The sequence below is a fragment of the Camelina sativa genome, chromosome 11, assembly GCF_030686135.1.
Source record: "Camelina sativa cultivar CO46 ecotype springtype chromosome 11, ASM3068613v1".
In the NCBI taxonomy this organism is placed as follows: domain Eukaryota; kingdom Viridiplantae; phylum Streptophyta; class Magnoliopsida; order Brassicales; family Brassicaceae; genus Camelina; species Camelina sativa.
In genome coordinates, this window is record NC_141890.1 from 34163246 (window position 1) to 34188783 (window position 25538).

Below are 25538 nucleotides of genomic sequence, written 5' to 3' on the forward strand. Positions count from 1 at the left end.
GAATGGAGGAACTATTTTTGGAATCTAGAGACTCTCTCTCATTGGATTGAAAAAAAAAAAAAGAGACTCTCTCTCATTGCACAATATATAAACAGATGTAATAAGCATTTGTAAACTGTGAATAAAGAGAATTTACCCCCCAAAAAAAACATAAACAGTTCTCCTCTTCTTTAGATGCAGAGTCTTGTTTTCATCTAAACTTTCCTCCGGCATTAGAAGATTCTTCTTCTTCTCATCTAAACTAAGTAGTTGTTTAAAGAATCAAAACAACATAAGTACTAACTTATTTTAAATCTCCGGGGAGATACTTGAAGCCTAGGTTTGGTTAATTGGATGTCTACTTATTAAATCAAAACAACATAACATGTTGGCTGAAACTAGGCCGAGCCTCTTCTTCTCTAACATAAGACGATTACAAGGCTCAAAAGTACATATCTAAGCTAATGGTGGCTCAAAAGTACATATCTAACATTACAAATCGTCCTTCAGAGAATATTCCAAGGCTCTTAACAAGTGTGTGGCTGAGGAGTTTTCTGCTGTCTCTCTCCGTCTTCTTCTATCTCCCTTGGCGTATAACGTACCTTCTTCAGTTGTAGTCTCAATCATAGCTGAACAAACAAATCCCCCAGGTCTTTCATAGTTCTCAACACTAAACACAGTAAAACAAAAAAGGGTTTCAGCGTGCTTATTAAGGCACGCACACACAGCAAACATAACCGACCTCAATAAAGCAAAACAATAGGTAAGATGACATCACAACTTTCATACTAAGATATACCTGTAAACCGGGTTCGGCCACTTTCTCTTGTTGCAAATCTCAATCAACTTGTCTTTTGCATCTTCAATTTCAATGTCTAGTTTATGCTCCTCCATAACTATTTCAACGGGCATACTTTCTGATAACTTCTGTAATGCTTCCTTAGCAGCATTCATCTTCGCTGCATCTCTAGTCTTTTCATTTTTCCCACGAGCTATAAATTCATCATCAAGATCTACGTGAGCGCTAGTAGTCCTGTTTCCATTTTCCTTATCACCCATACAAAAAAGGGTACGAAGTGGTTGAGGTCTCAGCCGAAAATCATCCAATATATATAGTGGCTCGAAAAGACCCCTGAAGATCTGCAAATTTTCTCCTTTTATTTAATAAGTTGAATAAAATAAGTTGAGAATCATGTAACATAGAATGATAAACACAAATCTAGTGGAGAACACAACGTACCTCCCAAAGTCTTTTAACATCAAAATTCATATCAATGAAAACAGCTCCAGCTACAGAATCTACAAGGTCAGAGACTACTTTTGGGGGTTTCGGCGATTGAGGAACTGGGCTATTCTCTTTTCCCTCCACCTCTGAGAACACTTTAACCTACAAGATGACACCAAAAAAGTGTTGTTGTCAATCAAGCAAAGATAATACGGAATTGGTAACCACAAGAAATGGTTAGTAACCTTTTCATCTAACTTGAGTTTGCTTATAAAGAATTGGTAAATGTTGTGTTTGACGGCAACGCGGGCGTAATTTTTGTTTCTTGTATTTGCGATTCGCAACAGACTCATCTCCCTGGCTCCAAACTTAGGGTACATGAGGTAGATGTGATTCGTGAAGGCGAGTTCTAGAGCTGCCTCGCCGACAAACATAAGCCGTTTAAATTGAGAAGAGGTTTGCGATAGCGCTTCAGTCAGAAGATCCTTGTTCGTGAAAATGTAATTCAAGATCTTCTCCACTGCTTCCACAGAATCAGAATCCATCTTTGAGCAAAAGAGAGATGATTTCTTCTTCTTATTAATTTTTTCCGGCATTTGCAGATTATTTATGGCTCTTGTCATGTGGTAAGCTGCTGAGTTTTCTGCTTGCTTTTCCTTTGATTTTGCATCTCCCTTTATGAAAAAGGTACCTTTTATTGTTGGGATCTCAATCTGAACTGAACAAACAATTTTCTGCTCATTTCTTGGCCCTCTTTCTACTTCAAAGCTGAAAAGAGTTAAACACAGTAAAAAAACGTTGGTAAGTTAGTACAGCAGCATACTCGTGCTTATTGAGGCAAGTAAAAAAAAAAGCCAAACTCACATTGATTATCGATGTATAATTTTTTTTTATAGCATACATGTAATTTCTCTACCCTAGATGGTACACGTTTCACTGTGGATTAGCAAAGGAACTCTCTTTCTTTGAGATTATAAGACTCTAGACTACTCGAAGATATTAATATGACTCTGGATCATGGTCCTTGTTGAGCAGTAAGTAGTACATAGAAAATAAAATTTCCTGCTTAATCAAAGAAAAATGTAGGAATAAGATATACCTGAAAGTCGGCCTCGGCCACTTTTTCTTGTCACAAATCTCAAACAACTTCCCTTTTGCGTTGTCAGGTTCAACATGTGAACTATCCTTATCAGTAACCATTTGTTCTTGTTTCATTTCATTGGTTAAAGGGTTCTCAGATGCGGCAGACAAAGAAGATGATTCAGTCTGTAACTGGATCTTTTCGGTGGAGCAAATCTCAAACGAATTCCCTTTCACATCCTCAGGTTCAACATGTGGACTATCCTCATCAATAACTATTTGTTCGTCTGTCATATCATCGCTTAGGGGGTTCTCAGAGGTGGTTTGAAAAGAAGATGATCCAGTCTGTGTCTGGAGCTTCTCCGCGGAGCAAATCTCAGTTGACTTCCCTTTCACATCTTTAACTATCCTCACAAGTAACCATTTTATTTGGTGTCATTTCATAAGTAGTTCTCCTCTTCTTTGAATGCAGACTCTTGTTTTCATCTAAACTTTCTTGCATTTGCAAATTCTTCTTCTTCTCATCTAAACTTTTCGGCATTTGCAGATTACCTATAACTAGATTCATCATAGAAGATTCCAAGGCTCTTATCATGTGATCCGCTGATGAATTTTCTGCTAGCTTTTTCGTTGGTTTTACATCTCCCTTCATGTGAAAAGAACCTTCTATAGTTGGGATCTCAATCTTAACTGAACAGACAAAAATCTGCTCATTTTCTGGCCCTCTTTCTTCTTCAACACTAGAAAGAGTTAAACACAGTAAAAAAATGTTGTAAGGTTAATACAGCATACTTGCGCCAATTGAGGCACACAAAGTAAAAAACAGTGATTTCTCTACCCAAGATTGAAAGAATTTTAACCACGGATTACCAAACACATAATCCTTCTTTGAGATTATAAGACTCTACACTACTCAAAGATATTAGTTTGAGTTTGGATAATGGTCCCTTATTAAGCAGTAAGTAGTAATTAGAAAAGAAAGATTCCTGCTAAAGCAAAGATAAACGCTGGGAAAAAAGTATACCTGAAAACCGGGTTCGGCCAATTATTCTTTGCGCAAATCTCATACAATTTCCCTTTCACATCTTCGGGTTCAACATGTAGACTATCCTTATCACCAACCATTTGTTTTGTTGTCATATCAGAGGTTGACGGGTTCTCAGCAGCAGTAGGCAACGAAGATGATCCAGTCAGTGGCTGGAGCTTTTTAGCAGAGCAAATGTCAAACGAGTTCCCTTTCACATCCGCAGGTTCAACATGAGGACTATCCTCATTCATAACTATTTGTTCTTCTGTCATTTCATCGCTTAAGGGGTTCTTAGAGGCGGTTAGAAAAGAAGATGATCCAGTCTGTGTTTGGAGCTTATCCGTGGAGCAAATCTCAATCGACTGCCCTTTCACATCTTCAGGTTCAAGACCTAGACTATCCTCACCAGTAACCATTTTATTTGGCGTCATTTCATAAGTAGTTCTCCTCTTCTTTGAACGCAGATTCTTGTGTTCATCTAAAGTTTCTTGCATTTGCAGATTCTTCTTCTTCTCATCTAGACTTTTCGGCATTTGCAGATCACTTATGACAAGACTCATCATAGAAGATTCCAAGGCTTTTATCATGTGATTCGCTGAGGAATTTTCTGCTAGCTTTTTCGTTGGTTTTACATCTCCTTTCATGTGAAAGGAACCTTCTATAGTTGGGATCTCAATCTTCACAGAACAGACAAATCTCTGCTCATTTTTTGGCCCTCTTTCTTCTTCAAAACTGCAAAGAGTTAAACACAGTAACAAAGCACTTTAAGTTAATACAACACATTAGTGCTAACTGAGGCACGTAAAGTAGAAAACAGCCAAACTCAGTCACATTGATCTTACAAGTATATATTTTAAGATTGTAAGAGATTAACCACGTATTATTGAGGCATTCATGGTCTTTGTAGAGCAGTAAGTAGTAAAATACATCATAAAACTTCCTGCCAAATCAAATAAAAATGTAGAAATAAGATATACCTGAAAATTGGCATCGGCCACTTATTCTTGGCACAAATCTCAAACAACTTCCCTTTCACATCCTCAGGTTCATCATGTGGACTATCCTCATCAATAACCATTTGCTCTTTTTCCATTTCATCGGTTAACGGGTTCTCAAAGGTGGAAGGAAAAGAAGATAACTCAGTCTGTAATTGGAGATTTTCAGTGGAGCAAATCTCAAACGACATCCCTTTCACATTTTCAGGTTCTACATGTGGACTATCCTCATAAAAAACTATTTCTTCTTCTGTCATTTCCTCGGTTAAGGGATTATCCTCATCAATAATGTTGCCAATGGGAAGACAATCTGACAGCTTCTGTAACACTCCCGCAGCAGCAAGCAGCTTCGCACTATGTATATTTCTAGCACGCGCAGCAGCTATAAATAAATCATCAAGATATACCTCAGCAACATGTTTGTCTCTGCCGACATCTTTCCAATACCTGAAATCGATTCGCTTGCCGTGTTCATCAGCCAAACGAAAGAGTGCAAGAGATGATGGTTTAAGTTGCAGCCGTAAATCATCCGGTGTATATATTGGCTCCAAAAGCCCCCTGAAGATCTGCAAAAATTTCCATCTCTTTACAATAAACATAGAACTAGAAACACAAATCTAGTGAAGAACAAACACAACAGAAACAAACCTCCCAAAGTCTTTGTACATCATAATTCACATCAATATAAACAGCTCCAGCTATTGACTCTACAAGATTAGCAAACTCTTTTGGTGCTTTCACCAATTCACTATACAGAACACGATCACCTTCTCTGCTCACTGCCTCTATAAACTTCAAAAAAAAAAAAAAAATTAACCACTTATTAGTAACAATTCAAATATCTCAACACTCTCTTCGCACATATGATTTCAGATGATTGTTTACCTTTTCACCTGTAGTAGAACATTTCTCGTGTATGGCGTATCGGTGGAGGTTGTGTTTGACGGCGGCACGAGCGAGCTTCTCGTTACTTACATTTGCAATTCGCAAGTCACGTAACTCATTGAGTTTGAGATTAGGGTAAGCGTGGTAGATGTAATTAGTGAAGGCGACCTCGAGAACGGAGTCGCCGAGAAACTCAAGCCGGTTGTATAGAATAGATGATTCTTCAGCAAAACCTTCAGGGAACGTTTGAGGTAAGGCTGCCTTGAGAAGAGTCTTGTTTACGAAACTGTAGTTCAAGATCTTCTCCACTGCTTCCACTGCATCATCCATCTCCGGCGAAAAGCTTCGGAGAAAGAAGAGAATTTTAGGTCACTAAATATGTATGAGGGGCAAATCGGTCAAATAAAACCCTGGACTTTTTACTAAAAACATGAATTTAAACCCTTAGCTCTACTTTTTGAGAATTTTAGAACCCTTAGCCTTTGTAACGTTAACTAAGTACAATGGCGAAAGAAGAATATACAAATTCCCCAATTGTGCTTTTTCTCTAACCATCTACAGAAAGAAGACACCACAACATATGGAACAGAAGAAATGCTAAACTATCTTTGTATAAGAGAAGAAGGACAAGAGCTCATGTCAGAGACAAAGGCGCAGGAAAAGACCAACACGCCGAGATAATTGCGGCTACGATAAACAAAATCGATTTGCAGACAAAAAGATGAAGGATTGCATATAATGTGAAATTCACAGATGACAAAAGTGTGTGAATAGAGGAATTATTACACTATAGAACACTATAGAAGAGAGATGTCATAAGCTTTTGTGAATTGTTTCAAACAAACAAACCAAAAACTTAAACCACTCTTTCATCGTCTTCTCTTCCTCTTCTTTGAAGGCTGAGTCTTGTTCTCATCTAAACTTTCCTGAATCTGCGGATTCTTCTTCTCATCTAAACTTTCCTGCATCTGCGGATTCTTCTTCTCATCTAAACTTTCTTGCATTTGCGGATTCTTCTTCTCATCTACACTTTCCTGTGTTTGCGAATTCTTGTTTTCATCTAAACTTACCTGCCTTTGCGAATTCTTGTTATCATCTAATTTTTCCCGTGTTTGCAGACTCTTCTTCTCATCTAAACTTTTCTGCATTTGCGGATTGTTCTTCTCATCTAAACTTTTCTGCATTTGCGGATTCTTCTTCTTATCTAAAATTTCCTTCATTTGCGGATATTTCTCATCTAAACTTTCCTGCATTTCCAGTTTCCTCTTCTCCTTCTCTATTTTTTTTTGCATTTTCATCTTACTTATGACAAGACTCGTTAGAGGAGATTCCAAGGCTCTTATCATGTTGGAGGCTGATGAGTTTTCTGCTACCTTTCTCCGTCTTTTTCTATTGCCCTCGATGCATAAGGTACCGTCTTTAGTTGGAGTCTCAATCTTAGCTGAATAAACATATCCCTCCTCAGAGCTCTCAACACTGAAAAGATTTGAACACAGTAACCAAATGGTTTTCAAGTTAAGACGGCGCATTCGTGCTTATTGAGGCACACACAGTAAAATTATCAAACTCACATTTATCTTATGTAGGATATACACGTTTTTACTACCCTTAGATTGTAAGATAATTTAACTATGGAGCGAATGTATTCTGCTTCCTGAGATTACAAGACTCTAGAGTCTAGACTACTCAAAGGTGGAATCAATTTGACTTCGAAAATAAAACTTTGTGGTTAAAAGCAAAAGACAAAATGAGAAATAAGATATACCTGTCGTAAATCGGGTTTGGCCATTTCCTCTTGTTGCAAATCTCAATCAACTTCTCTTTTGCATCTTCATATTCAATGTACTTCATAACCATTTCAATGGGCATAGTTTCTGACAACTTCTGTAACGCTGCCTTAGCAGCCTGCATCTTTGCATCAGCTCTATTCTTATGAGAGTCCCCACCACGAGCAATAAATTCATCATCAATATATACCTGAGCATTGATTGCCTCGCCCTTTTCAACATACCTGAACTCGATTCGCTTGCCGTGTTTTTCACCAAAACACAAAAGCGTAAGAAGTGGATGAGCTTGCCGCCTCAAATCATCCGGTGTATATATTGGCTCAAAAAGACCCCTGACGATCTGCAAATATCATTCCTTTCCTAAGAAATCCAGAATCATATAACACAGAATTAGAAACAAAATCTAGTGAGAAAGCACAACAGACCTCCCAGAGTCTTTGTACATTATAATCCACATCAATATAAACAGCTCCAGCTACAACATTTACAAGACTAGCGAGATATCTTGGGGCTTTCACAAATCTGTATGGATCTGGATCAGAATCAGAATCATCTTCTTTGCCCATCAACTCTATGAACTCTTTAATCTCTTTAATCTAAGAGATGACACCAAAAGTGGTGAGTATATTATTAAAAAGAGAGGTGTTCTCAATTAACAAGACATTTTTTTATTTACCTTTCTTTCTAACTTTTCCTTTTTGGACGAAAGAGCATCTTGTATAAAGAATTGGTAGATGCCTTTTTTTACGGCCACACGAGCGTATCTGTAATTACATGTATTCGCTTCTTGCAACAGAGACAAATTCTTCAGTTCGAGCTTAGGGTACATGAGGTACATGTAATTCGTGAAGGCGAGAGAAAGAGCGGGCTCGCCAACGAACGTAAGCCGTTTGAACAAAGGTGAATGATCACCGTGCGTTAGCGCTTCTTTCAGAAGATTCTTGTTCACAAAACCGTAATTCAAGATCTTCTCCACTGCTTCCACTAAATCAGAACCCATCTCTGAGCCAAAGAGAGATAAACTCTTCTTCAATTCTAAACTTTCCAGCATTCGCAGATTACGCATGACAAGACTCATTAGAGAAGATTTCAAGGCACCTATCATGTGGTAGGCTGAGGATCTTTCTGCCTCCTTTTTCGATAATTTTGCATCTCCCTTCATGTGAAAGGTACTCTCTATAGCTGGGATCTCAATCTTAACTGAGCAAACATACTGCTTATTTTCTGGCCGTTGTTCCTCATCCACACTGGAACAAAAAAGAAATTAATACGGCAACTTCATGCTTATTCAGGCATTTAACGTAAAAAAAAGAGCCATCTTACGAGTATAGTTTTTAAGAGCACATATGCGATTTCTATACTCATTATCGTTCTTTGAGATTACAAAGATTCTAGACTATTCAATGATAAATAAACGAAATAGTAGGAAAAAGATATACCTGAAAACTGGCCCTGGCCACTTATTGGTGGCGCAGATATGAATCAACTTCCCTTTCACATCTTTGGGTACAACATGTAGACTATCCTTATCAACAACCATTTGTTTTGTTGTGATTTCATAGGTTAACGGGTTCACCGAGGCAGTGGGCAACAAAGATGATTCAGTATGAATCTGAAGCTTTCTACTAGAGCAAATCTCAAAAAACTCCCCTTTCGAATCTTCATGTTCAACATGTGGACTATCCTCATCCATAACCATTTCTGCTTGTGTCATTTCATTGGCTAAAGGGTTCTCAGAGGCAGTGGGCGAAGAAGATGATCGAGTCTGTAACTGGAGCTTTTCAGAGGAGCAAATCTCAAACAACTTTCGTTTCACATCTTCATTTTCGAAGTCTAGATTATCATCACTATTGATCTTTTCAGTGGGCATACGTTCTGACAACTTCTGTAACGCTTCCGTAGCAGCGAGCAGCTTGGCTCGATCTTTACCTTTAACAAACCTCGAAGCTGCTATAAACTCATCATCAAGATATACCTCAACAATAAATCCTCTTCTTTCTTGTTCGTAATACCTGAAGTCTATTCGCTTGCCATGTTTATCACCCAAACGAGAAAGCGCAAGATATGTTTCTTCAGGTTGCTCCTTTATATCATCAAGTGTAAATATTGGCTCCAAAAAACCCCTGAAGATCTGCAAAAGTTCCCTTTTAACTTGAGATCCGTATAACATAAGACATAGAAACAACGAAAATCAAGTAGACACATACTGTACCTCCCAAAATCTTTGCAAATCAAAATTCACATCAACATAAAGAGCTCCAGCTATTGACTCTACAATGTCAGCAAGAATTTTTGGTGCTTTCACCACTCCACCATACGGAACAGGACCATCTTCTTTGCTCACAGCCTCTGTGAACTCTTTAACCTAAGTATATATATAGACACACTTAACTGATAAGAACATGTTTTCAAATCATTCAATAACTCTTTTAAGAAAAAAGTTTCTAATGATTCAAAAAAACACATTTTTAACTGACGATTCAATAACGAAAGAGATGATTAAGTACCTCTTCATCTAACGAAGGAAAAGGAAGGTCACGTTTAAGGAGTTGGTAGAGGTTGTGATTGAGGGCGACACGAGCGAATTTCTCGTTACTAACATTTGGAGGTCGCAGGCTATGCACCTCCCAGGATGTGGAAGTGGAAGTAGGGTAGGTGAGGTGAATGTGATTCGACAAGGCGACCTCAAGAACCGCATCGCCGAGGAACTCAAGCCGCTTGAATAAAGGAGATGAGCCCACGCAATCAGGAGAGGTTTGCGTTGTCGCTTCCTTGAGAAGATTCTTGTTCGTGAAACTGTAGTTCAAGATCTTCTCCACAGCTTCTACTGATGAATCCATCCCCGGCGAGAGCTGAAGGCGGCGCCGTCGGGGTGAAGAGTTTTAGGTCGTCACTAAAAGCAGGTTCAGTCCTAAAATGTTATTAAAGTTTTTTAAAAGTGGTGTTTGGATAACGTTTCGAAAGTTTCAGGAACAATTTAGAAGGACATGGTTACATGAAGGATTAACGCGACATTAATTAGAAGAAATTTGGAACGTGTACATTGGCGTTTGAGTTAGATCGAACTGAACCAAGCCCATTGTTTGGCTAAAGCAAATTAGTAGTGGTTAATATTCGATTGGTAACAGTAAACCGACATTAACCATCTTCATGTATATTCTACATATTTCAAACTTGTTTAGTTACGAGATTATACATATTTCAAACTTTAATTATGTATAGAGCAATAAATTTAAGACTTCCATTTTTGGTAGAACTAGTAAAAAGACCAAAGTTTGGGTATGATTGATAAATACATTGTCAACCAAATTGCTTTGGTTTTTATATTTGGGTTTAGACTAAACCAAGCTCAAGTTTGGCTAATTCGTTTGATTTCGGTTTTGAGTTAAAATCGACAAGTCCTGGTTCAGATGCATCATACCGATCAGTCTTATTTTCTTTGTCTATTTTAACCAAAAATATATACCTAATTTTTGTCCTAGTAAGTATTAACCAAAATTCCAAACAAACTGAATTAACCAAAATGTACCAAATTTCACATAAATACCCAACAAAATATTTTTAAAAATTGGAAAAAAATAAAAAATAAATAAAAGAACGATTTACTTCTCATGGAACCGACTTGAAATTTGGCGTCGTCCTAATCTTTTTCACCACAGTGACAAAAAAGTAAAAAAAAAAAAAACCAATCGAACCGAACCGACTTTAATGTCCGGGCCTAGAAACGCAAACGCAAACACAAAAAGGGATAAATTTATATCTACGATAAAAACCCTATCATTCCGTTTTATATTTTTTACTCTGTCGTATTTTCTTAAGCCGTCGTCTCTGCTCTGAACCTCTTCCCTAAACCCTTGGCTGTCAAATCAGCAACACTCCGCCATCGCTTTCCGTAGCCGATAATTTCTTCCGGAGAGAACTTCGGAAACTCTATCTGCCTCCCAAGAGACTGTACGATCCTAGCTTCAAATCTCTTCTTCGAATCGCACGATTCTCCCGTGCTCGTAACTGACAGCTTAATTGCAAGTTAACTAGCGATGGGACTCGATCAAGAAGACCTAGAGTATGTTCTTCTTTCATGGAGTTTTTTTTTGGGTTGATTCGGCGATGATTATAGATTTTAATTAAACTAGTTAGATAATCTAATAAGGTTACTCTTTTCTATTGAAACAGCTTGACCAATGATGATCAGTTCGTCGACAAGGAAAAGCTTTCAGCTCCTATCAAGTCCACAGCTGATAAGTTTCAGCTCGTTCCCGAGTTCTTGAAGGTACACACAGAACACGACTTGAATGTATGTAATCTTGGTGGCAAAAGTGATTCATACATACTTGACTGTGTAATTGTTCTTGTTTTGTAGGTGAGAGGACTTGTGAAGCAACACCTGGATTCCTTCAATTACTTTATCAATGTCGGGATTAAAAAGATTGTTCAGGCAAATAATCTTATTACGTCCACAGTTGACCCATCAATCTACCTAAGGTCAAACTTTGTTATCTCAATTTCTTCTTGTATCTGACTAGTCCCAATTGATGTCTTGTTTCAAGTAGAATAGTGGGTGTTTTGCAGTCCTTTTCTAATTCCTCATTACAACAGATGCATATATAAAGAGATTGTGCTATTTATTGGAGTTCTCCTGTTTTCAAAACTAACCTTTCGTAGCTAAATTTTAATGCAGGTTTAAGTCCGTCAGAGTTGGTGAACCCTCAGTTATAAATCTTAATATTGCGGAACAACTTACTCCGCACATGTGCCGATTAGCAGACGTGACGTAAAGTGTTCTATACTACTACTCATCGTGTTTTTGTAGTTTGATGTTTGAGCATATGTTGTGCAGTTGGAATTTGGTTTCCACCTGTTTCTGTTGTTCCTCATCCGTCTACATCATCAATAACTTTCTCTTTCTATTGGCTGCTGTGATAAATGCATTATAACTTCTTGTTTTAATTATCAGGTATGCTGCTCCAATATATGTCAATATAGAATATGTTTATGGAAGTCATGGAGTGAAGAAGACAATAGCTACGAAGGTAAATGAGAAAGAAAATTTATTGTACATAATGATGCTTATAATCAAACTCAGGCTGAATATGATGTTTCTTTATTCAGGATAACTTTATTATCGGAAGGATGCCTATAATGTTGCGGAGTTGCCGCTGTGTATTACATGGAAAAGATGAAGAGGAACTTGCAAGATTGGGTTTGTGTTGTGTACCCCTATTTCAATATTACATCTTCGTGTTCATCATATTTATTTTATTTCATTTTGATTCTAGGTGAGTGCCCTCTTGACCCTGGAGGATACTTCGTCATCAAAGGAACTGAGAAGGTGATAATTCTTATATTTATGTATGTAATCTTCTTGCAGCTATCATATGGAGTCTATAGATTGCCTAGTAGTCTGCACTTAGATTTTGTGGATATATGTTGTGTATCATTACGTCTCTTAGGTTCGGACTCGATTGTGTGTGTTTTTTCACAGTTCAATGTTGTTCTCGTTCTAATTGACGTGTTTCTGTTTCTAGCTGTTTCTGTCAATATAGTTATCCCATTTGTCATGCGATCCTTTCCTTTTTACGTGACCTGAAGCCATGCATTGCTTGTTGGTGTTTGATGTTCATTTCAGGTGTTGTTGATACAAGAACAACTTTCAAAGAACAGAATTATTATTGATTCTGATAAAAAAGGGAAGTAAGTGATCTCTTACAGTATTTTAGCCCCTGTAGTATTGATGGCAAGCATCCTCAAATACATTAATTTTCAAGCCAAATTATTCTATCATGCTTCAGCAGTGTTCTTCCATTGTTTACCCACCCACTATCCATTTATCAGTTTTACGATTTGTTGACTCTCTTTCTTTTACTGCTTATTTGCAGCATAAATGCATCCGTCACAAGCAGCACTGAAATGACGAAAAGCAAAACAGTTATTCAGATGGAAAAGGAGAAGATATATTTATTTCTTCATCAATTTGTAAAAAAGGTGTAGATACATTATCATGTCCACCAACATAATTGTAGATCTTTCAGCATTGGGTTCTATTGGCTGAGCATGTGATTTTGTTATAGATTCCAATTGTAATTGTCCTAAAAGCTATGGGAATGGAGAGCGATCAAGAGATTGTACAAATGGTTGGAAGGGATCCCCGTTTTAGCGCGTCACTCTTACCTTCTATTGAGGCAAGTATTATAGCCCCCTGCTTTTTATCTTGTGTCTAATTTATGGTAATTTCGTAATGATGTTAGTGTTTGAGTGAACCTTTCAATTTATAATAACTCTAAACCTAGAAGCAGCTGTAGTTTATAGATATAAATGTTCGTCATATGAATTTTTGAATCTCTTTCATTGGCAAAAGTAAACTACGTAGCAGTGATCCTCGTGGTTGATTGTTTTTGTTCTCATAATTTTAGTTAGGAATTTAATCAAAATAATGATACTTAAATCTGATACTATGCCTATTGATCAAGTCTGGTGCACTTGTGAGCGCCATGGTCGGTTGGCGATGCATAAAGATATAGAAGCAACTGCTATGGCTCTTAGAATGGAAGGTTTTTCGTTGACATTCGGAAAATACTCGTACTCCCTCTTGCTATAGCTATTGAAAGTTATAGGTGATGTGTGAATATCATTAACCCGTGGCTCACAAAAAAACTGCCATACGAAACCAATGTCCTAGCTAGTCCTTTTTGTTGAATGTAAAAGTTGATGAATTTCTTAATCTTCCATGCCATTTCGTTCATCCGGTGGGTTCTGACGAGCCTTGATCTCTGACGCATCATATTTATCTCTCTGAATGCTTATTTAATTTCAGGAGTGTGTTAGTGACGGTGTGAATACACAAAAACAAGCACTGGAGTATCTCGAGGCAAAGGTGCATTGTTTTAGTTATCTTACTGAGTCATTTAGTTTTCTGTTCAATGATTCTAGTGAACACATTGTCTGCTTCAAAAATTATCTAAAAATTCTACTGCCCTGTTTTAAAAAGATCTCTTTATAGTTTAAAAAAGACCATCCTAGCTCATACCTCAGTCTACTGAAAGGAAATCTGTCATACACTTTCTGGTGGTATAATTACTAATTAAATTAGTTCCTTCCACCTCACTTTGTGATGTATCGGGAGTAAGTCGTCAATTTATTTCCTTGTTGTCGTGTTTTTCCATTGAGGACTAAACACGCTGAACAGAAGAGTAGACTATCAGGTTATGTTAGAATAACAATAGATTTTGACTTTTTATCTGTTTATTACTGTAGGCGAAAAAATCATCATACGGCTCTCCACCTGAAAAGGTTTAATTCTTTATTCCAGTATCACACTCTCTAGTTCAACTCTGTACAGATGTTTTTGGCCCTGCACATTTGAATATGAAAGTTTTCTTGCTAACTGAAAATTCCACATTGTATATTTACATGATTTACTAGGACGGAAGAGCTCTACACATCCTCAGAGATGTATTTCTTGCGCACGTACCTGTAAGTATCTTAATTTCTTTTGGTTTTTTAAATTGTACCGTTTGCTTACTGCTAAGTTCTTCTCCTTAAGGTGCGTGACAACAATTTCCGTCAAAAATGTTTCTATGTTGGCGTGATGTTGAGACGAATGATTGAAGCAATGTTAAACAAAGATGCGATGGATGACAAGGTAATATGATGACCTTCTATCTGGAATAGTGTTTTCGTACCTGTGGAATATATTTGAAGTCTGGTTATTTTCTATTAGGATTATTGCTTGTATGACATGTTAGATACTTAGATTAACTAAAGATCAGCCAACTGAATAAAGGGAGGGCATGCTTAAAGGGCTTACAAATTTTCTTGGCTGTCTCTTAGAGGAGCCATTCATATTTAAAGATTTAACTCAATATGATGGCTAACTTGTTAGTCAGTGATCTGAGATGAACTAATGGTGATCTGTAGACAAGTGTTATTGTAACCCGAAAGTTCATATTGCTTGTAACATGAGTTCTCAAATGTGCGCCTTTTTGTAGGATTACGTTGGTAACAAGCGATTGGAGTTATCTGGACAACTAATTTCTCTCCTCTTTGAGGTGTCGTTGGAACATATCACCAAGCACAGTACTTTCTCGTCCTTTTTTTTGTAAGATTTTGTCTAGTCCTTACCTATTATTTCCCTCCCTCTCCCTGCTACAGGATTTGTTCAAAACGATGACCACTGAGGCCATTAAAAAGGTAGATACAATTCTTACAAAAACATCCCGGGCTAGCAGATTTGATTTCTCCCAGGTATGTGTAGAAATATTTTTCCCTGCTGATGCAGGTCCTGCATTCAATTTTCTTAACCTGAAAAACATGTATCTTTAGACACCTATAATTTGGAGTTGCAAATGATCTTCAATCAAAATAACATCAAAGATTCATTTTCTAAGAGTTTTTTTGTGTTTCCTCCATGTTTCCTGAAACAATCTAAATATATTTCTGTTTGCAGTAAGCTCATTATTAGCTAGGTGTTATTATGCCGATTACCTCTTGCTTTATGAACTTGCATTCCCTTTGGATATTCCACTGCTACTTGAATTGTGACAATAAATTATTTTATTGATTCGATTCTCAGAAATGGTTACTGGAGTCAAATATCTGATATTAAAACTTCAATTTTCTTTTGTTATGTTCTCGTAGTATCTTACTGGAGAGAAATTGTACAATATTACTCTTGGACTAGAAAGAACCCTTTCAACTGGAAACTTCGATATTAAAAGGTTTAGAATGCATAGAAAAGGCATGACACAGGTTAGTCTCACTCTCTCTATATATATCTGTGTATATGTCGTTAGCCTGCTATACGACTTCATTCTCAAAAAATAAAAAATCATATAGGTCCTAACAAGGTTATCTTTTATTGGGAGCATGGGGTTTATCACGAAAATTTCGCCACAATTTGAAAAGTCCAGAAAAGTAAGTGGGCCTAGATCATTGCAACCCAGCCAGGTAATGCTACTTTCTTTATCAGCCTGCTAATAAGAGAACTATTGTTTTTACATTGCATCTGATTTTGGTATTGTCATCTGTGCAAGTGGGGCATGCTCTGCCCATGTGATACCCCAGAAGGCGAAGCTTGTGGGCTTGTCAAGAACTTGGCTTTAATGACTCATGTCACAACGGATGAAGAGGAAGGGCCATTGGTTGCTATGGTATGGGTTTGCTTTTTTTTTTTGGCACATGCAGTCTATTTTTCTCATTAATCGTCTTTGCTATGGATTTGAGAAGGATACCGCTGGAACCACACTACCCTTTCTCATTATCTTCTGCTAGAATCTTGTCAATATAGTGCTGAATCTTTGTGTTCGAATTAATTTTCTGGGAACAGTGCTACAAATTGGGTGTTACAGATCTGGAAGTATTGTCAGCAGAGGAGCTGCATACTCCTGACTCATTTTTGGTCATATTGAATGGGCTAATACTTGGCAAACATAGAAGGCCACAGGTACTTTATATAAAGATACAGGTCTCCAACAAGCACAATACATATATTTACACCTCTCTTCACGAGTTTCTATTGTTTCAGTACTTCGCCAATTCACTTAGAAGGCTGCGTAGAGCTGGAAAAATTGGCGAGTTCGTCAGTGTGTTCACAAACGAAAAGCAGGTACTTCATCGATCAGTTTTTTGTGTATCTAGGTTTTGCGTGGTGCACTTTATAGCTTTTGTTCATTCGTCCATCAAGCAAAACCCAATTTATTTATTCGATTATGTTTTTGTCCATGTACTATTTAAGCTTTATATTTGGTAATATGGATTGATATAGCTAGAATTGAAGAAGATTTCTGAGCTAAAAAGGGATTGTGGAAGCTACATTTATTAATTTGTAGTCTTAGTAGCCTCCCTATTGGTATTTTGGATTAGAAATATAGCTAAGGATGCGAATTATAAAACCTACAACTTCGTAGATGGTTGCTGATAAAGGATGAAGGAAATTATTGTTTTTTTAGTTCCTGCCAATATATATTTTTTTCTGACGAATTTACAAATGTTTACTGACACTGACTCCAAAGAGAAAATGTTTATCAGCATTGTGTTTACGTTGCTTCTGATGGTGGGCGGGTGTGTCGTCCACTTGTTATAGCCGATAAAGGAATATCAAGAGTTAAACAACACCACATGAAGGAATTACAGGTACATGTGTTATATTTTCCCAGATTCATGCATAGTTGTCATAGTGGTATAATTTAAAATCATTGGCTGACTGATTTGTACTTTTTTGAAGGATGGAGTTCGCACTTTTGATGACTTTATTCGTGACGGTTTAATCGAGTATCTTGATGTCAATGAGGAAAATAATGCATTGGTACATCCCAGACTCGTATTTTCCAGATGTATTCTATTTTATTGCACCGTAGGCAGCCTAGAATGATGAACTGCTCTTTTTCCTTGTTTTAAGATCGCTTTATATGAAAGTGAAGCCACTGCGGAACTGGATGAAGGAGCAGAAGCTGCTAAGATAAGGGCAGACACAACCCACATTGAAATTGAACCTTTCACCATCTTAGGTGTTGTTGCTGGTCTTATCCCCTACCCTCACCATAACCAGTCACCTAGAAATACATATCAGGTTTGTGTTTCTAGACAATCTGACTTAAGAGCTGCAATTTTTGTTGGTTTTGCATTTCGTTATTAGTCATTAATTCCTGTTACATTGTGTGCAGTGTGCTATGGGGAAACAAGCTATGGGAAATATTGCTTACAACCAGGCAAGTCCGTTTATGCCTTCCATGTCATTTCACTGAAGCAAACCTTGCTTCTTTCCACTTTTTGTGTGATTAGATAAATTGTTGCCTATCATGCTATCTTACGTTTTACTTAATTAAGTTGATTGTATGAAGTCTAAATACATTAATGCCTGTATCTTCTCCGTTGCATCATGTTTTTGTATATCTTGCTCTCTGTCAGACACTGATTTTGTTTTTTTTAATCTTTGTATTTAGTTAAACCGGATGGACACATTGCTTTACCTATTGGTGTATCCTCAGAGACCCCTGTTGACCACAAGGACAATTGAATTGGTACGTTTCTTTGCTCTAGTAGGAATGTATTAATAATATGAAACTAATAAATTATGCTTGTTAACAGGTTGGATACGATAAACTTGGAGCAGGTCAAAACGCAACAGTTGCTGTTATGAGTTATAGTGGATACGACATAGAGGATGCAATAGTGATGAACAAATCTTCCTTGGATCGTGGTTTTGGCCGCTGCATTGTTATGAAAAAGTATGTAATGGATTTCTCTGTGAGGCAAAGTTGTTTTCTTTGAAAGTCTGACTCTTACATTAACTATTGCTTGTGTTGTCTTGTCTTATCTTGTGAAACAGAATTGTCGCTACATGCCAGAAGTACGAGAACAATACAGTAGACAGAATACTCAGGCCACAAAGAACAGGCCCAGATGCAGAAAAGATGCAGGTATTACATTTTGTCTGCATATGCCATATATCGTTTGACTTGTGACGTCATATTTTTAAAATGGCATCTTTGGGAATATGTTGTGTTATAATTGCTAATCCTTTATGCATTTCTTAGATGCTGTTGAAACAGTCTAAGTAATCCATTGAGGACAAAATACATTTTTTAACTTTTGCAATTTCTTATAAGAGGGAGCAAGCACGATATGGTTGTTGATTATTTGAAATTTGACTGTATTTCTCTCAAATTATACGCTCCATTACCAAAAAATATGACTCTGCCTAGAAATTATGACATAGATGGCATTAACCCTCCTATTGTGTTTGAAGACGGGAAAGTTCTAATCCAAACAGCTAGTGATAGTGTCTGAATCAAGGCGTTTTCCTTTCCTTCTCCGTGCTGCTTTTTGTTGTTTATTTATTATTTATTTGACTTGTGACCTTTTCCTCTGCTAATACATCTTAAATCAATTTTTCTTTTTAAGATACTGGACGATGATGGAATTGCTTCTCCGGGAGAAATTATCAGACCAAATGATGTCTATATAAATAAACAAGTCCCTGTGGACGTTAGTAATAAGAGTACATCTCAGCTATCTGATAGGTATCCAATAGATTTCTCGAATATGTGATCATAATTGTTTCTTAAAACTGTAATCACAAATGTACAATTCGTTGCGTAATGTTCAGTCAATACCGTTCGGCCAGAGAGTATTTCAAAGGTCCTCAAGGGGAGACACAAGTGGTCGATAGAGTTGCTCTGTGTCCTTATAAAGATAACCAGTTATGTATCAAATATATCATACGACATACTCGTCGACCAGAGGTGAGAATAGTTTACTTCAATACTGTTATGCTTCTAGCCTAGGCCTCGTGTTCTACAGTGTTAATCATGTTTTGGTTCGGCTTTTTTTTTAGCTTGGTGACAAATTCAGCAGTAGGCATGGGCAGAAAGGTGTATGTGGTACAATTATTCAGCAAGAAGACTTTCCATTTTCTGAGCTTGGAATTTGCCCTGATTTGATCATGAATCCACATGGGTTTCCAAGGTTAGAAATTCTTCCTTAAGACAATTCTCTATTTATCTGTGCTGCCTTTTTATAACGTGGAGCCAAAAGAACAAGACATCCTTCTTTTTGTGTACGAGTGTGTGGGTGTATTTGGGGCCTTTTGTGTAGAGGTTTTGCTTCATTTTGTTACCATTGCGTTGCCTTAACTAAAAGAATCTTTTCGATGTAACAAACAAGTAACAGTGGATTTCCAGTTGGCACAAAATCATAAAATCTGTTTTGATACCCAACTTGAAGTAACAGTTTCATCTGAAAGTTCTTGATTACTTGAGATTTAAAACTGACGAATGTATTAACATATTTCTTGTGACAGTCGTATGACAGTAGGTAAGATGATAGAACTCCTTGGAAGTAAGGCTGGGGTTTCTTGTGGTAGATTTCATTATGGTAGTGCTTTTGGAGAAAGAGGAGGCCATGCAGACAAGGTTGAGACTATAAGGTACTTTTTTTCTCTCGTAATTACGAGGTTTCTTCTTCCATTTATAACCTTTTCTTTTGGCATTTAATGTCATCATATGTTCTTCTATCATTGCAGTGCGACCCTTGTAGAGAAAGGGTTCTCGTACAGTGGGAAGGACTTGTTATACTCAGGTACTGCATTATGATTCTGTACACATTTCAGAATGTGCAGTTTCATGTTAAAATTCATTCTAGTGTCTGTTGTTAATTTATTTGTGTACAAAGTCGTTTAGGATCTCACTAAAATGGGCGAAGACATTATCATTTGACATTTTTAACGGACATGCTCATTCTTATTCTAAATTAATATAGGGTTTATTGATTCTTTCTTGTACTTCAACATGAGTCTTGCAGGTCTCAGTGGCGAGCCATTGGAAGCATACATATTTATGGGGCCAATATATTACCAGAAATTGAAACACATGGTGAGGTTCCTCTTAACTTATTTGAACTATATTTTTGTCTGTTTTTTGTACAAAACAAGTAAACAGACTTTCTCTCTTTTTTGTACATATGTTGAGTAGGTTCTAGACAAGATGCATGCGCGAGGGAGTGGACCACGTGTCATGATGACAAGACAGCCTACTGAAGGGAAATCTAAGAATGGAGGTTTGTGCCTCTTACTTCTGTATCTTCACTCTGGATTTACATATTCTTTTGATTTATGATTTATGAAATAATTTAGGAGTTGTATTTTCTTAATAATTTATGTTGTATTTTTTCCTTGTATTTTATCATTACGTTTTGTTATAAGGGTTAGGTTTCGTTTGTGAGACCTATCCAAACTACAGAGAGCCTTAGTGAAATTTACTCTTGTTTCGTGTTATTGTTCTGTTTTCTACTATTATATTAAGGGTTTTGGTTAGTGAATTTGATTGTATCTCTAACGCTGTTCCAGGTTTAAGGGTGGGAGAAATGGAACGAGATTGTCTTATTGCTTATGGGGCCAGCATGTTGATCTACGAACGGCTCATGGTTTCTAGTGATCCTTTTGAAGTTCAGGTAACTAAATTAATGCACTGTTTTTATATGTGGCAAATTCTGTGACATCTTATCTTGCTTAACAGCTTAAAGATATCAGCAACATTGAATGGGATAATCTTTTATGTCGTGGAGACGGTTAGGATGCCCAACTGGTTTTGATACAGTTTTGATTACAGGTTTGCAGAGCTTGTGGTTTGTTGGGATATTACAGTTACAAGCTTAAAAAGGCATGTTGTTCAACATGTAAAAATGGCGATAACATTGCTACTATGAAACTCCCATATGCATGCAAGCTACTATTCCAGGTAAAACCACTGATCCACCTGCTCAAATTGAAACTTTCCTTGGTCCCATTTGGAAATTATTGGTTGTTTTGATCTTTGAATTCAATTTTCTTTCTAAATAAGTAAAAAAGCATTAATGTTTTGGGTTTTACTGGTTTGTGGGTTTCTAATCCATTCTTATAGTTATCCTCAGGCTTGTTTCTGTTTTTTTCTTAACTCGTTCTGCGCATTATGTGGTAACAGGAACTCCAGTCGATGAATGTTGTTCCGCGTTTGAAACTCACAGAGGCTTGATCTCAGGGAAATGCTATCAAACTTTTTATTAGCTTAGATGATAGTTTGGTACGGCTTCGATACCTTCTGGTTTGATATTCTGATCTCAAATTTCTGAGGTTGGATCATATTTGCTGTGCTGAACCTTTGGGGAAAAAAAATGCAAAAGTTAAAAAGTATTTTTTTTTTCTTTTTTTTTCACATTTACTTTATAAATGATTTGAACCAATGTATGAACTGAGAAACTACATTGGGAATTAATTAATGATCGAAGAAACAAATATCTTGTAAAATCCTATGCTTATTTTTAGCTAGCGCTTGTTACCATCTCTATTCAAGACGTTACGGAGACAGCCACTTCTTGACTCGTGTCTCATGATTTATGATTTGAGAAAAGATATAAAGGTTATTTTCTTCTACAACAACATTCTAGTAGTTTATAGAATCTCTGTTAAGAAAAAAAAAATAAGATAACAGTAGAAATTTTATAAATTAATATTTGTTTTAAATTAATAAATTTTTCTGGTTCCAAATTGGATCGGTGTAAAAATGACATATTTCGATAAAATAATAAGATAATATTTTTTTGAAAAATCTTATGTAAAAATATGGTCCTATCAATATCATAAATTAATAATCAAATAAACTAAATATATATATATATATCTAGTGAAATATGACTCTATTGTTATTTGCCTATTTTTGAATTTGCATTCTTGTTGGAACTCATCTCTAATCTTTTTCATTGTTGTCATCTCTAATATAGAGTCTAGATGTGATAATTGCTTATTTAGTAACTGGTTCTAAATGTAGCACAATATTTTTTCGACTTCATCGTTACCATAAAAAATACTAGTAGCAATCTTTTCCTAAATTTTAAACTTCTACCATTTATCATTTTTGCCTAGATAATTTAGTTAACAATTAAAATTTATCTTATTACGATAACCAATAACATAAATTAAAAAAAAATCTTTAAAGATGTAAATGATAACAAAAGTATTTTCTATTATAATAAAAAAATTTCAAAATTATAAAAATAAGTAAATCTCTTTTATTAATTTATCTATAAATTAAAACCTCTAAAACCTGTAGAATCATATTTTCTTCTTCAAACATAAACGAAAGATATAAGCACAACTTTTTTTTTTTCCTGGTAACGTGCACACACTTGAGTTATGATATCTAATTACAAAAAGAGATCAAAATAAATCTCTCCAAATACAAATAGCTTCAGATTCCACAAAAAGGTAGAAGTATCATCATGATATACACTATTGTTGTTGTTGTTGTCAAATGCAAGCATAGTGAAGTAATAAAAGACGAAGAAGAAGCAAACACATAAAGTCTCGATGTTCTTCTCTACTATGTGACTAACCAAAAGAGATCTCTCTTAAGGTACGAAACTAAGCACAACACGATGAACTCACTGCTGTAGCCCCTGGTCCGTTTGGGAGAACCATTCCTGTTGGGTTTTCTGCTGGCTGAACACGCGGTAGTCTTTTCGCTGTAGCGGTTTTAACAAAAGAGAAACAAAAAAAAGTGCAACGGGATTTAGTGGAAAATTAAATTGTTGGAAATTGCTATCTTGATGTAAGAATGACTCACCGATTTCGTAGAATATGTCTTTGACATTTGTTGCAGTCTTCGCTGAGGTTTCCATGAAGAAAAGGCTGTTCTCTTGAGCATATATCTCTGCCTCCTGCAAATGACAATAACAAGAACTACTTAAAAACACAACTCAGTAAAGAAAAAAACCAAGTCCGTAGGGATTGTAATAGAATATTTCAACCCCAAGTGCCCGTAAACATGTTCTCCCGGTACTTTCGAATTTCATCACAAATATTTTTTGGCATTGAAAAAGCAAAATCAGACAGAACAGGAAAGGAAGATTTGGTTGACCTCTGCAGACACCTTCCTAGCATCTAATAAATCAGCTTTGTTTCCAGCAAGGGCCATCACCATATTAGGGTTACCTGATCACATGGAAACAATAAGAAAATTATCATATAGCAAATAAACCATAACAACTAACATAAACTAGCTAAACCAAGTTCAGCCATTCAATACCTTGTGCCTGCAGTTCCTGGACCCATTTCTTCGCCCTCTCAAATGAAGCCTGTGTCAATAGAAAACAAGAGTTAAGAAAACCAAACTTTTCTTCTCCAAGCCTTAAGATGGCATTGAAGTCCACCGCCGATCAGTAAGTCAGTGCATTAATGAGTAAAGCATGGGATTGTGAGTTTCGTTTCGTACTTGATTAGTAATGTCAAAGACAATAATTGCAGCAGCTGCACCCCTGTAGTACATTGGAGCCAAGCTATGGTATCGTTCCTGACCAGCTGTATCCCATATCTCAAACTTCACAGTGGCATCATTCACAGCCAGTGTTTGAGAGAAAAAAGCTGCACCAATGGTCGATTCCTGTAACACACAACACAACGAGTATGAAAGAAAAGTCAAGATGAACCATATAGAACGCAGATAGGGGAAAAATGCCACCACCAACCTGGAATTCAACAAACTGATCTTTAACAAAACGAAGCACAAGACTTGATTTTCCAGCCCCAACATCTCCAAGTAATACCTGAAGCACTTAAACAAAATTTAAGTACCTAAACAAAAAAAAACAAAAATTGAACAATACAAACTTGTCTTCCACTACAGGTGGTAACAAAGAGACACAAGCATCCTTATTAAATACCATAATCATTCCATGAGAGTGTCTTAAATATCCAAATGGTTCACATATTGCATCAGATAAGCAAATCATTATACAAACAGATAAAGGGATATTAAATTAGCAGAAGAAAGGGTTCTTCTTCATAGTAATTTAGCTTGACTCGTTAGAATCCTAAAAATACAATAATAATCCAAATAAATCTACAACCTTTACTCCAAACCCTAGTTTCATACTGTTAATTCATGCAATTTCTGAAACGATTAGATCTACCCAATTTTGGGATCGGAAAACTCGGTTCAAACTCCCCAAAATTGAATGAAAACAGAAGAACCACGACGATCGAATCAAAATTTTCTCCTTAAGAACAGTCGAATTCACCAAGGATTAACAAAAAAAAAAGCAAACACCCAGAAGATCAAACTGACCAATTTGGCGTTGATGTTCTTGTTTCCAGAGCTAGCCATTGGATTATTGATTTGATCTGATAAACAGTATTCGAAGCTCGAGAATCAAAATTGAAGATGAAACGCGTTGACAATCGAAAGAACGGAGAAGAAGAAGAAGAGAGACCCGAAGAAGCTTCGTCAACAAACAACCAAACCTCTCTCTCTCTCTGGAAGACGAAAGCAAAAACTAAAAAGCAGAGAAAGAAGAAAAATCAAAGAACCAAATATTATACGGCTCGTGATTTATTATGACACGGGAGACTTTGATATTGTAAATAAGTAAAATAAAATTTAAAACCCACAAAAATAATGAAATTACGATAAAACCCCTAAATTTATCTATAACACTAGAAGTAGAAGCAGCACCGACAGCAAAAATAATAAAATATGCTCCTGCATGGTTCACCGGCTCACCGCACAAAGTAAACCATAATCTAATCTCAGCATGGTTAGAGCATATATCTATACTAGTATTTTTATAGCAGTTTTTGCTTAAAAATATTTTTTGGAAAGTTTTTATATTTAATATATTAACTTTAGTATTAATTACCAAACATTTCAAAATTAACTATAGGTAAGATTTAAAAAATAAGAAAATCTTTCTACTTCATTCAAACATAAATATATGATTCCCTTTCATTTTTATTTGAATTTCTATTTAAATTATCTTGAATTATTCTATAATACATTTTGTTAATAAAAATTGTGATTTTTTCCTGCATATGATGTAATTAAAAAATTTAAAAACGGATATAAATTACTCAATATATGGATAAAAAATACGGGTATAATATCCCACCTCGTCTAAAAAAATTAGACAATGGTTAAAGTCATACTATAAAAAAGAGACCAAAATGATTCTGACTACAAATGAGTAGAAACTTTGATTTATCAGGCATTCAAACTTTAAAAATTTTTATTTGGTTTATTCCGGTTCTTTATTTTAAA

At 36.2% G+C, this 25538-nt stretch overlaps 4 protein-coding genes across 5 annotated transcripts; 1 reads left to right on the top strand and 3 right to left on the bottom strand.

Annotated features, from left to right (window-relative positions):
• Positions 1 to 320: 320 nt before the first annotated feature.
• Positions 321 to 10016, bottom strand: LOC104724905 (uncharacterized). The gene is made up of 17 exons (XM_010443473.3): positions 9486 to 10016; positions 9191 to 9343; positions 8418 to 9109; positions 7655 to 8225; positions 7404 to 7574; positions 6957 to 7318; positions 6067 to 6667; positions 5665 to 5746; positions 5192 to 5559; positions 4955 to 5098; positions 4289 to 4872; positions 3309 to 4043; positions 2304 to 3024; positions 1450 to 1972; positions 1220 to 1366; positions 779 to 1119; positions 321 to 649 (listed from the first exon to the last, which is right to left on the bottom strand). Exons 1-13 carry the CDS (start codon positions 9816 to 9818, stop codon positions 2685 to 2687), a joined length of 5136 nt encoding a protein of 1711 aa, XP_010441775.2. The 5' UTR covers positions 9819 to 10016; the 3' UTR covers positions 321 to 649; positions 779 to 1119; positions 1220 to 1366; positions 1450 to 1972; positions 2304 to 2684.
• Positions 472 to 2578, bottom strand: LOC147934782 (ribonuclease 3-like protein 3). Its single transcript, XM_087472792.1, has 5 exons — positions 2304 to 2578; positions 1450 to 1972; positions 1220 to 1366; positions 779 to 1026; positions 472 to 649 (listed from the first exon to the last, which is right to left on the bottom strand). Exons 1-5 carry the CDS (start codon positions 2576 to 2578, stop codon positions 472 to 474), a joined length of 1371 nt encoding a protein of 456 aa, XP_087328918.1.
• A 696-nt stretch (positions 10017 to 10712) lies between the features above and the next one.
• LOC104724906 (DNA-directed RNA polymerase III subunit 2) lies at positions 10713 to 21754 on the top strand. The gene is made up of 38 exons (XM_087470869.1): positions 10713 to 11041; positions 11152 to 11248; positions 11339 to 11460; positions 11657 to 11749; positions 11933 to 12008; positions 12088 to 12178; positions 12255 to 12307; positions 12605 to 12669; positions 12855 to 12960; positions 13047 to 13157; positions 13790 to 13849; positions 14230 to 14265; positions 14398 to 14448; positions 14519 to 14617; positions 14964 to 15023; positions 15127 to 15219; positions 15613 to 15723; positions 15811 to 15921; positions 16008 to 16124; positions 16301 to 16417; positions 16499 to 16579; positions 17002 to 17106; positions 17198 to 17278; positions 17372 to 17542; positions 17637 to 17681; positions 17916 to 17993; positions 18061 to 18200; positions 18302 to 18392; positions 18877 to 18995; positions 19082 to 19217; positions 19310 to 19440; positions 19775 to 19900; positions 19997 to 20052; positions 20275 to 20345; positions 20445 to 20529; positions 20819 to 20922; positions 21081 to 21209; positions 21432 to 21754. The coding sequence occupies exons 1-38, from the start codon at positions 11016 to 11018 to the stop codon at positions 21480 to 21482; spliced, it is 3495 nt and encodes a 1164-aa protein (XP_087326995.1). The 5' UTR covers positions 10713 to 11015; the 3' UTR covers positions 21483 to 21754.
• An 838-nt stretch (positions 21755 to 22592) lies between these two features.
• Positions 22593 to 25026, bottom strand: LOC104724908 (ras-related protein RABF2a). Of its 2 annotated transcripts, XM_010443476.3 has the most exons (7): positions 24570 to 25026; positions 23971 to 24048; positions 23718 to 23885; positions 23532 to 23580; positions 23364 to 23437; positions 23070 to 23163; positions 22593 to 22968 (listed from the first exon to the last, which is right to left on the bottom strand). In XM_010443476.3, the coding sequence occupies exons 1-7, from the start codon at positions 24606 to 24608 to the stop codon at positions 22868 to 22870; spliced, it is 603 nt and encodes a 200-aa protein (XP_010441778.1). In that variant the 5' UTR covers positions 24609 to 25026; the 3' UTR covers positions 22593 to 22867. The 2 variants fall into 2 exon arrangements, with proteins under 2 accessions (XP_010441778.1, XP_010441779.1); XM_010443477.3 differs by lacking the exon at positions 23364 to 23437 and having other exon boundaries at positions 24570 to 24858.
• Between the last annotated feature and the right edge of the window lie 512 nt (positions 25027 to 25538).